Genomic DNA, 12751 nt, shown 5'->3' with positions numbered 1-12751 from the left:
AGGTATGAACATGAAAAGAAGAGTTTGCGATTATAGCGATCGAGTCTGTGCTTCAGGCTTCAACCAACAGACATAAGGCAGGCAAGGCATTAATCCTATTGTGTTCCTGGCTTTTAACTGTCTGACGATATAAATATTCTGAGAGAATTGCGAGAGAGACAGCGAGCGGAGGATAAGACACACTGAGGAAGAGTATTAAGGAAAAGATGGAGGCGCGCAGACACCTGTAGTCCCTAACTCCAGGATCTGCTATCATCAATACGCCTGACATCAAGGCGATTAATGAAGCCCACTGTGTAAAAGATTCAACTCAAAAGATTCACTGTAGGAAGCTTGAAGGAAAGTTTAATGGACAATAATATTTGCCTACCATTCATCAAACACGTTTTCTTTTTTAGACTTCTTTACATTTCACGAGGGGAAAAAGGAAAAAGTTGTTTGTTTTCACGGTTCTCACTTCTATGAAGTTTTGTTTGTTTGTTTGTTTGTTTATAAAATGCAATATACATGGGACCTAAATACTCTAAATGTACATTAACGTCTATAAACAGCCCAAAAAAGGCATCACTTAAAGGAATGGTTTGACATTTTAGAAAAACGGCTTCTTCATTCTCTCGCAGCAAGATGATTACAGTGATACCACTCCGCCTTTTCTCAGTCCAGAGGTAGCAAAACTGCAATATAATTAAGTTGTGAGAGCTGTGAAAAAGGCAGCCGTGGAGACTGAAGACACGAGAGGAAGAGAAAATACAAGGGGAAGGATGGAGGCAGAAAGAAAGACACATGCACACAAACATTTGTCCATCAGCCCCATAACAACCATTAATTCAGATGTTTAATCTCACACACTGTGCCAAGCTGAGCAATAACTTGGCTCTTTGCTGTTATGTTGTATTAATACGATGTATTAATTGGCAACATTCAAGTCACTACAATTTGGTTACAAGTTTGTTTGTTTTGTGTGGTTTTTTTTTTGTTTTGTTTTGTTTTGTTTTTTTTATAGAGCTCACAGCTGCTGTTGTTTTCATGCCAAGCTAAATATGGACATGTTTTATTTTGCATAAATTGATATGCATGCAGGATACTGTACAAATATGAACATTGCATCCGCTTCTTCTCCTTTACAGATATAGAATTCACATTTTAAAATTTCTTCTTCCATATCAGTTTTCTTCTCTCGTATCTTTCTCTCTTTCCTGTTTTCGCTCTCATTGTACATGTTTTATTCGGTCTCTCTACCTTCTCCAAACAACTCCAGATAATCACCTAAAAGCTGGATGCTCCATTGGATTTATAACACAGTTTTACACCCAGATAGCGATGAATCTCCTCACATAAATCATATCAAGAGGACTTCATTCTGCTCTCTTGCAGTCTGCATAACACTAGCGAGACGGAGTTAGATTTCTATTAATCCTAAGAGTTGCTCTGTGAGATGAGATGAAATTTTAATGATCCAAAAACAGGGAAAAATGGGTCACCGCAATGGAAAGGAATGAAACAGTACAGCAAATGGAATGGAATATAAATATTAATTGGCATAGTAATGCGCTTTAGATAAACATATACAGATGAATACGGCACTGCTATCAAAGTTATAATTCAATGTTTAAATATTATGATTATTACATAATTGATATCTGGTCTATATACATTATATAACATACAAGCATACTGCAAATGTTAATGAAGTGATGTAATTCTCAATTGTGTAAACTGTACAAACAGGGTTGTTTTGGGAAAAAGAGGCAATAAATGAATCCATATGGTTCACCCTTTTGATCAGGAGTGAAAAACCTGTGTAAAAGTGTAACTGCCATTAGGTCCAAGTGAGTTTTCTCACATCTGTTTAATGATGAAATGTTTGCAAAAGCAATAAGACTTGCCGAGTGCTAATTAAAAAAGCTTAGATAATTAACTAAACCGGCACCCAGAGCACAAGGCCAGATGCCTTCAGGGTCAGCGTGCCGCTGGTCTAGGGACTCTGTTAGAGAGGCTGTTAAAATCCCACATTGGCCAGTCAGTAGACACAAAACAACTCCAGAAAAACACAAAATTAACACAGAAGAAGGGGCTACAAAACGAGTGAAGAAGACAGAAAGCAATTACAATGACCTGCAAAACTACCTCAAAATGTCTACCAAGAGACACAAATAACTGCAAAGAGACGTATATCAGCGCCAAACAAATGCAGAAACACCTCAAAAAGATCAATACGCAACAACCATAAAGAGACACAAAGCACCCACAGAGACTTATTTCATGCCTGTGTTGGTCTGCCCAGGGCCATAGACAGTAGCCCTTATAAAATTGTTTCACAGCGTTTTAGCTGTTCATAATTGTGTTAGCTTGATTTCATATAGTTTGTCTGGGCTGTTGTCCTCATTGATCGCTATATTATTGGCACATAAAGTTTGTAGAGATAATTCACGATTATATTATCATTGACGTTCTTTAATTGGCATGTCGGTCTATTTCTGTTTGCCATGAAGTTCCTTTGGATCAAGTGATATTCATGATTAATAAAGTTGGGATGAGTTGACTTAATTGCCATGACTTTAGCTGACAGCAGCACTCAACATAAAGAATTCAAATGCAATAATCAACTTCAAATGTATCATGCTTTGAGCACTTCTTATGCAAAGTCCTGGCAGGGCATTTTGTAGTCAAAGAGCACAATAACACACTAAGAGGTGCACGCACTCACATGTTAATATTTCCTCTGATCTTCTCTCCTCTGCTCTGCTCTCATTTGTTTCAGTGGGTGAAAGGAACACTAGCTTGTAATTTGCCACCCTTTGACCACCTAATTTTATTAGCTGGAGGATGGTGTTGAGAGGCCATTTGAATTAGTTTGCAAAGAGACAGAGTCAAACGTGGGAGGGGAAGAAAAAAACCAAAAAACTAAACCCAAGAATAAAAGTGCCACACTGTGATAGTGTATACCAAGTGCAATTTGGATCCACCGTCCCATTAACTCTTAATAATTGCTACGAGTGGAAAACAAGTTTAAATCCTCTGGACAAGTAGCAATAAGAAGGAAAAAAGCAAGCAGAGTTGGTGAAATCTCCCACTGTGGGCATTATGACCAAGGTAACCTTATGTAATGCCTGAATGATTTTTGTGAAACCCATCAACAGGAACAATAATACAAAAAAGGAAGTGCAAACATAAGGAAGAGAGACCAAAGAAAGAAAAGTTGTACTGTAATTTATGTAAAAATCAAAGCCGAAAGGTGTTTAGCCAATTTGACAAAGAGCTCCCTGAATGAAAATGTTGAAGTGATTTTTCTCCTCTGTCGTTTCATTAAGAGAGCGTATATATTATATATATATTCACAGATTCCACAGTTTGATTCGTGAAAAAGACCAGCTTTAATTTATCAAAATGATAATTTGACTCTACAGCAGCCTGAGCAATTAACTGCATCTGCATTTCAAAACAAACCTTTCAAGCCTTTAGTCCTCCTTTCATCGTTTTTGTGTGTGTGTGTCATTTCTGCGTCCATGTTTAGGCGACAGATCCAGATCTGGGAGCGAGCGGTCAGGTTCATTACCGGCTCATCAACCACCAGCAGCTCTTTTCCATCAACGCCAATGGAGTGATCAGAACTGCTGTGCCGCTGGACAGAGAGGTCAGAGGACATGCTGGATGTGTTCAGAAATTTACATAAATGACACACAAAAAAAACAAAATGACAATGTAAACAATTTTCATAAGTGTAATGTTGTTTTGCCATGAATTTCTGTCATCTTGAAGGTGAAAGGTCACTACTTTGTGATCGTTGAAGCCTGGGATGGTGCAGTAGACCCCCGGAGAGCCAGGTTAATGCTGTTTGTCACTGTACTGGACGTGGACGACAACAGCCCAGTATTCAGCAAACAAACCTACAATGTCAACCTCCCCGAGAACAGCCCCAAAGATACAGTCATATTACAGCTAAAGGTGAGTGTGTGCGTGTACTTCAAGACTGGGAAAATACATGAGTATGACCAATAAATCAGATGGACTGAGGTATTGTCAGATTTTAGCTTGACTCAGCAAGAAATACAATGTAAAAAGAACTTTTGGAGAAAGTTTGAGAAAGTTCCGAGGCGGGCTGCAGGCAACATAATTCAGAGAAATGACAAGTTTATTATTGAACTGAAAAGTGGCCTATTCAGGGGCCACAATGCCTCAAAAAGCTAAATTGTCTCTGTGTGTGTGTGTGTCAAAAAACTATATCTACAAACTGGAATAAAACATCTTGGCCTTGTCTTTCATCTTGGTTCAGATAAGCCTACATATACTCTTAGCAAAATAAAAGGTTATTAAATGCCTGTATAAAATCTGAGTGCAGCCCCTAACACGTGATTTACTTTTGCCAAAGCCAAAGTCCTGCTCTTGAAATGTTTAAAACAACACCAGTTCTCTTTGGTTCACTTGAGCGCAGTTTATTTTTAGTTATTTTGCAGGTTAGCTCTTTGAGAAGTCTCTGCAGTTCTTAGGTCTTGTGGATTTAGTCTGTCTCAGGGTCTGCTTCTCTTTGTGTAATCCCACACTGACTGGATGATACTGAGATCAGGGCTCTGTAGGACGCACCACTTGTAGCAGGACTCCTTGTTCTTGAGAGTTGTGGGTGATGGCTAAGAATCCAAACATCTAGAGTACCTCGGCACAGCACTTTATGTGCGGGGGGGTTTTAAAATTGCATTAAAAATATCATGAGATGAACGAATGAGTGACCCTGCCCTTACACACATACAGTAACACTCACTTTGTGATCTGGTGAATTAAAAAACTTCAAGTCAAATATTTGCTTCCTGTGTCCAGACAATTGGTCTAATTGAAACGCTTTGAGGAACATTTTATTTGAAATGCACTAATTGTTTCAAATTCAAAGGACACGTGAGTACTGAAGAAATTAGAATTATAATCTCACAACATTCGCTAAGACGCCCTGTGAGTTGTGGAAGAATGTAAAATAGAAAAAGTAGCCCCCCCACCCCCCTTTGGCCTCACATGAAAGTAGTTACAGGAAGAGAAGTAAGGTGCCGTCCACCAGCTGGCTGTGAAGGTTACTAACAAAAGTGTTTCACACATGACACTACACTAATGGAAATGCTGCTGTCTGTTATAGCTCCGCATGGAAATGCCTGCCCCTCTGGCAAAAATGAAAAATCCTACTTGCCATAAAACTCGCAAGGCAGTTTTATATCCTTCTTCCTTATGACTCACATTCTTCTGTTGCTTTGCAGGCGATAGATGCCGACCTCACTTCCAATCTCACGTATCGAATAAGAAGTGAGGGTGCAGACCAGGAGATCACTGAGCTGTTCCACATCGACCCAGTGACGGGTGAGCTTAGGGTGCTTAAGGTCCTGGACTTTGAGGCGCTGACTGACTCAGAACCGGCATACACGTTCACTGTTGAGGCCTTGGACCGAAACGGGACGATGCCTCCGGGACTCACATCTGTTACTGTTAGAATAATGGTGAGTGTGTACGTGTCTGTGAGTTGTGTTTCTTTTCACTGCTGCTCATCACAGTTAAATCTTTCTTTCTGTGCTTTCACCAATAAGCACGCCCCCTGTGACTTTTTTTTTTTTCTTTTTTCAAAATCTCACTGACATCAGAAAAACCAGCATTTTCTGTAGCAGCAGCAGACGTAGTACTATCTGAATAGCGTGCAAGAGCACCGACTGCTGCTGCTGCTTTGTTTCCCTCCTCCCTCTGATACTGCTAGAGAGGGGGATGTTCCTCTCCGATCCTGATACTGGTGTAACAAAGTGCCATACCATTCCATGTGTTGGCTCAGTCACTTCTGGAATACATCCATCTATTTTTCACAACGTCTTAAAGATAGAAAGCTGTAAACCGATTACTTGATCAGTTTGGTTCTCTTTGCGACTGTGAAGCTGCTGTTTTCTAACACTGACACCTGTAGTGATAACCAAAAAAAGTATATATATAATATACATATTTAATTTTTTTTTTTTTTTTTATCCAGACCAAAATACAACCAAACTCTCTAAAAACTTCCAAGTCAGCATTAGCATATGTCCTGAGGGATCTGCTACCTGGTTCAGGTGTTTTTATCGTAAACAGCTGTAGCGTTGTGTACCCTGCACCCTTGTGGATGCCAGATGTTCCCGAACCTATGAAACCACTTTAATGAGTCATTTTGGGGACAGGAGAAAGTGACATGTATGAATAAGAATAAGAACAAAAAAAGAAAAACAAAAAAGCAACATGAAAGGTTTATTGGAAAACAAAAACAGCCTGATCTACATTGCTCATGCTATTCTTCTGCGTGCATGTGTGTGTTTATATCTCTGCAGGACATGAATGACTTTTCGCCAGTATTCAGCCAGTCAGTGTACCGAGGAATGGTTGCCCCTAATGCCATCAAGGGAACCATCGTAACTACAGTGATGGCCAATGACTCTGACCCTGCGGTGAGCATTTCCAGAAACTGTTATTCAATCTAAATGTTTTTCAGTCTGTTCCACAAACTCTGCGTGCATGTGTGTGTGTATTTTGAATGCACTTGCGCTTTTTTCCCCGACTAAGTGTTTTGCTTTTTTTTTAAAACACTCTTTTGCCCCAGTGTGCCACTTCATGATACCTCAACTGGGCTTTTAGCACTAAACATCTTTGTAATATAAGAGGGTTTACTCAGCTTGCTGTAAAATGAAAGTTAGCTCACTTTAAAGTGTTCCATTGCGAGCAATTAGATAGCGTGGCGCAGTTAACCCCAGGTTTAAAAGGGTGTGAAATTTTCATTCAGGGGTCCGCATAGGTGCAGTATGTGAAATTTGCTCAGAAGGATTTGCTGAGTCACACAAGCTTTTGGGATGCAGGTTTGAAACATAGATCATTTTTATTGAGGGAAAAAAAAAAAAAAGACGACCAATTAGCACGACCACTGAATAGTAAATCTCCAAAATCTCCAAATACTGTATATTTTTACAACAAACACCAGAAGCATTATAGCACATTTTTTTAATGCTGTAATAATGGCCTTATTTTTTGAGATCTGCTACACTGGCAATGTTGCCTCTTTTAACCCTCTTTTAAAAATCCATGTTCTTTCCTCTAATGTGATTTTTGTCTTTTTGCATTAGCTGAATTGATTTAGACTTCAGATTTAAGCATCAAGTTAGACTCTAATGGGTGAAAAAGCAGACATTATACTATCCACCTTGTATTATAAAAAGGCACACCTCCAGTATCTCAGCATAGATATGGAGGTCTATACCTATCAGACCCAAAACTTACCTTTAAACTAAAAGTTGCTGCGAATTTGTCAGTGTGAACTTGTGCTGACTCACTCTGAGTTGTTATCTAATGGATGCCTTGATTGGAAATGGCAGCTCTGAAGTACCACTCATGTGCTGTGCTTGCAGAAAATCAAAACTTTTATTTCAGAAGAAATTACACTGAAGGATGAAAATTAATGCATGTCTACTGATGACTGTTCTTAAGTTTGGCTTGAGTGCCGACATATAATGTGATGTTGACACTGCAACTTTCTCAACGCTGAGACATTTTAAATGAAATATGACCTTACAAGTGTTTCGTTTAGCAGGACTTGCTTTCCGTTTACTGGCTGTGTCACTGAGTCGTACCTGTCATGAGATCATCAAACAAATATAAGCCAGTCATTTTCAAGCACATCAGATTCTTAGCCATGATCAACCCAATGCAATCAAAGTCATCATGACCAAGATATGACATCCTCTGTATCAGAAAGGAAGGGAGGCAAAAGTAAATAGCTCAGTTTTAATAGCAGCCAGTAACCGATCCAGGATCTGTCGGTTACACTGCCAAGACTTTAGATGATGTACAGCACAGTTCCAGGGAACTGGGAGCTGGCGATCTGGACTGCTGCAAATATTTAAAAGACCTATTAAATAGAGTGTCACAGTGCCAGGAAGTGAACCATCCTCCCCGATATACTGTTCTATTCAAATGCAGATAAGCATTCTCAAAGAAACAGCATCCAGGGGCAATAATGAGCTCCTTTTTTCTTCCTGTCATGCACTTTCTGTTTTGAAAAGCACCGTATAAATAAAGCTTACTCATCTATTTTCGATATGTCAATTGAAGGCGTTGGACACCAAGTTATTTTACAATGATATCCACAAGTGCACAGCACCACACTCTCCTGTTTAATCAGTGTAATGTTGCCTGGTAACAATCAGATGGAGTTAACTTTTCCCATCTACATATTTCTTCAGATCTGATGGCTTGAGACAGGTAATGCAAACAATTTCCAACTAAACAACTAAAAGAAAGTTAATTTACTTTCTCACTCTGGGATCATGTACTCATTTATGCAAAATGAGGAAATTTACACACGGTGTTGCCCTCTCTGCCAGATATTGGACAAATACAATAATGTCGTTCTATGTATTTCCTGACATTTTCAGGCAATTCACGGCCCCCAGCTGATTATTGATCATTCTCAACAACATTTGAGAGAGTCATTTCGGGTCATCAGAGTCCCTAAACTTGGAGTGCATTCATTCCAAAGTGGTATTAGCATGCGTGTGTATGCGCTGTTTCAGGAATATTTGTATATATATATATATATATATATATATACAGAGTAATAGTGGGACACCTGAAACTACACAAGAGAATCTTAGCATCCAATAATGCAACTACATCCATTTAAACCATAAATCCTAATATCAAAGTATTTTGTGTTTTTTTTCTCTTCACAGGGAACCCCAGCAGGTCACGTGCGCTATAAAGTGGACCAGGAAGCATATCCATACTCCGCCAGTATATTTGATGTGGACGAGCATACGGGACACGTGGTTACCAGAGTAAACCTTAATGAGGAGCCCAACCTCAAGTTCAACGTAAGCATGCAAGCACACAACCTAAGCCAATGATGTATGATGTAGTGTGAGGCAGCGGGTCCGGACTACCACCAGTATGTGACATGATGAATCTAACGAGTCTTGGAAAGATTTATTCCAGAATGAATAAAGGGAAACCAATTCGGTAACACAACAGGTTCCTTGTTTTGGTGACCTATATTTTTTAATTCGTACCCAGTTGAAATTTGGTCTGTGCAGTGAAAATCTGCCTTCGAATAATCTGCTAACATCTTGCCCTGCATCCTGTGAGAGCAGCTTGCAAGCAGACATTACTTTTAGTAGAGACATGGAAAAAAAAGAAAATGTTGAACCGTTGTATGCAGCATTCTGTTAAACGAACAGAACTTGATGCCTTTTGCAGCCTTTTGTAAACTTTTTGTACTGGCATATATATTATATTATTATTATTTTTCTCTGGCATTATAGAAGTTATAAAACATTCTCATCCAAGATGGAGTGAAACAGCAGTAAAATACTCTCCCACTGGAAATTAACTTCCCATCAAACTATAATATAATTTATGTATCAAATACAGCCACATATACAGCCACATGGTTGTGAGTCTACTATATATATATATATATATATATATATATATATATATATATATATATATAAAAATACAGTACAGAATGCAGTGTCACTTAATTTAATACCCAATCAATTCAAATGATGAATTCAAACTGTAGACGGTGGCACCACAGCTGTAGTTTGATAGAGACATCATTACAAGAGAAGATTTATCTGATGCCCTCTCTTGTTCTGCTTTATATTTAATGGGTGGAGCTTTGGGACGACATCACATGAATTGAGTCATTAAAAATTTATTTGATCATTAATCTCACATTTTACTTGCTTACCTGTGGCATGAGTGTGCATAAAGGTGTCTTTGTGCGGAGCAGTCTTATAAATCCCTTTGCAACCTGCAGAGCATTCTGCAGTAAAGTATACCGCAGTAGCTTATTAGTTTCAAAACTGCCTTTTCCCAGCTGTGCTCCTCAATGGAGCTTTGGGCCATGCTAATTTCATCTTTTCATTGGGCTTTAATTAACACAACAAGGATACAGCGTCCTCTGAAGATGTCACTCAGGGGACTCATTCTACCTCGTTTGCTCCCGATTACTCAAACAAAATGAATCAGTCCAACTCTGCGTACAATTTTTGGATTATGGCTGAGATAAACATTGCTTCTGCAGTCATTTTTTTCAAGGACATTAACAGCTTGATTGGCTCGTTGACATGTAACAAATTGCATTATAAGGCTACCGCAGCTTTAAGTGTTGAGAACAACATGTTTGGTTTGGAGCAGGTCAGCGTGTCCAAGCAGGTGTGCAAGAATAATGAGAAATCCAGTCAAAACTTAAGTGCATTTGAAAAAATCAGTGTGCTCTTTGGCAAGGCACTGATTTTTTCCGCCACATATCTCAATAAAGCTTTTAAGTTTCAAGGATTTATCAATGCGCTTAATGGATTTCTGGTTGAAGCGTGAGTTACTGCATGCATACAAAGAAGGGGAATCCAGGATCAGTGACAATTTACTGGATAAATACGAGCAAGGAAAAACAATATCTCAGTGTCCTGATATTTAAGTTTAGGACTCATTATGACTCCTTAGGGCCCAGTTAACAGTGGTTACTCTCCAATTAAATGGAAAAGAAAGGCTAAGCAGGAACAAATAAGCACACCAGTGGATTACGCACTCATCCCACTCTCCTATTCCCACACAAATAATGTGCTTTTAGTTAGCTGGCAACAAATATGTAGACATTTATTTTGTTTTATTATTGCCCTGTCATGCATTAACGGTATCATTTCATTTGGCTGCTCCTACTGCAACTGGAGGGTAAAACGTGGACTGATCTCTTTGCAGTGGCAGAGGGGGCAACCAGCCATGTTGGAGTGTGCGGAAATTTACTGAAATTTACTTTTACTCTCCTTACCTGTGTCTGTGTGTTTCTCTGACAGCTGGTGGTCGTGGCCCATGATGATGGAGAGCCAGTGAAGGAGAACACAACTCTAGTTGAAATCACAGTCCTTCAGCCCTCTGTCATTCCTGTGTTCACTCAGGAAGAGTACAGGTACACACACACACGCACACTTTGTACGTGCTATGTTTTAAAGTTATGATTATGACATTAAAATTTAATTTGTGCTTGACATGAAAAAAAAAACAAAAACTGACAAACAGTTTTTACTGTGGATGACATAAAAGAAAATCGAAGCAATAAAGACCCAGATGCCTGACTCACTGAGGGCAGGAAACTTCTTTTTTCAGATATTCTCCATAGAGCACTCCAACTATATTTGTTTAGTCCCAAATATGTTTACACTTTAAAAAGCAGCAGGATTATGCAGTGCTTGATGTATTCACATGCACACCAATTACACACAATGTGCACATGCTTGACTCTTAACTTTTGATTCCCATGTGTGTCTGCATGCCATTTGAATCTGGGGCAATCTAACGACCAGTCCCACAACTGACAATATCAAAGTCAATACATTTAACCTTTCAGGAAAAAAATGCAAGCATAAGTCTTTAATGAAATCTTAAGAATTATCTATCATTGCCTTGTTGAAAATTCGAGCATGAATTACCAAAAACAGATTTGATCAAATTTAAACAGATGATTTAATTTAGTGTGGTTATATGCTGCTCAGCCAAGTTAAGGATGTCGCCATGAAGCCATGCTGTAGCCGTGATCCGTGATCTATTCAACAAAGCGTTGTACAGTTTTTTCCTGCTCTCTGTTACAGCCATAGATTTACAATGTTTTCTCTTGCTATTGGAAATTGTTACCTACTTGAAGTAAATACTGACCTTATTGCGATGCAACCAACCAGGTGAAAAGGTCCTGAAAGAGTGTTGGATAAAAAAGAAGAAGAAGAAAGAATCACACATCTGCCCACCTGATCATCTTCCTCTGGAAGCTGTAAATTTCCTATAATAACAGTAGACCAGGGGTTTGGTGTCCACACTCACAAAAATAAGCAAACCCCTGGACAAGCAACAAAATTAGTTTTTCATCTGTTCCGTTAATGAATGGAATGAATCACTGTCTTACTCAGGCAGAATTTATTTATTATTTATTAACTTTTTTCTGATAGATTACCAGAATCGAGCACTTTTAGTAAAAATTGTACAAAAAAATATACAATTCATATACTGTACAAGTCCCCGAATTGTATTTAAACCAAACTCACCTGTTCTGGAACAACGTACAATCCCAAACAAATCATCAGGATGGGAAACACTGACCGTCTCACCTGAGAGAAAAAAACAGTGGACGACAGGAAGTTTTGAGATTCTTCTGTGCAAAACATTCCCACCAAAGCATTGGATTTATTTAACAAAGTTTCATTCATCCATTATTTTTAGAAATGTCCAGCTGCAGAATCTGTAAAAAAAAGTGTTGATGCTTTTTGCATTTGCCTTTTGCAAAGTGTAAGGAATTATAAGACATGCATTCACACACGCAGACACGCACATATAAAGAATTAAATTCACTCTGTTCTGAACGTAAAACCCTCGGTCATACCCTCAAACTCTTACCACACTTGCAGCAGACATATAGACACATTCACACGCATGCACACGCACACAACTTTATTCTGAAGTCATCATTATAACGCCTCCAACTTGTGCTTCTTTTATGAGTTCATTGGGTTGCCTCAGGTTTTCATTCTGTGATTGACAGGGTGAACAGAGGTCCAGTGTGAAATTTTCCAATAAACTCCAGCCCTTATCTTCCTGTCCTGATCTGTCTTTCAGTCAATGTGTTTTATTATCTCATTATTATTATTTTTTTTTTTTTGGCTTTTCTTCTGCAACTCAATCACTCTACAGTAGGTTCTAATCAGCCAGCCATTGCTTTGTC

The 12751-nt window shown here is 38.8% G+C and overlaps 1 protein-coding gene across 1 annotated transcript in view; it reads left to right on the top strand.

Annotated features, from left to right (window-relative positions):
* Nucleotides 1-12751, top strand: part of LOC115059626 (protocadherin-15-like) — a 144338-nt gene that overhangs the window by 81034 nt on the left and 50553 nt on the right. The window contains exons 20-25 of the mRNA XM_029527226.1: nucleotides 3515-3634; nucleotides 3760-3945; nucleotides 5238-5474; nucleotides 6321-6437; nucleotides 8712-8852; nucleotides 10839-10951. Coding sequence (XP_029383086.1) covers nucleotides 3515-3634; nucleotides 3760-3945; nucleotides 5238-5474; nucleotides 6321-6437; nucleotides 8712-8852; nucleotides 10839-10951 — 914 coding nt within the window. The remainder of the gene's footprint in view (nucleotides 1-3514; nucleotides 3635-3759; nucleotides 3946-5237; nucleotides 5475-6320; nucleotides 6438-8711; nucleotides 8853-10838; nucleotides 10952-12751) is intronic.

Source organism: Echeneis naucrates, chromosome 19, assembly GCF_900963305.1.
Source record: "Echeneis naucrates chromosome 19, fEcheNa1.1, whole genome shotgun sequence".
In the NCBI taxonomy this organism is placed as follows: Eukaryota; Metazoa; Chordata; class Actinopteri; order Carangiformes; family Echeneidae; genus Echeneis; species Echeneis naucrates.
This window is presented reverse-complemented; position numbering and strand designations above follow the sequence as displayed.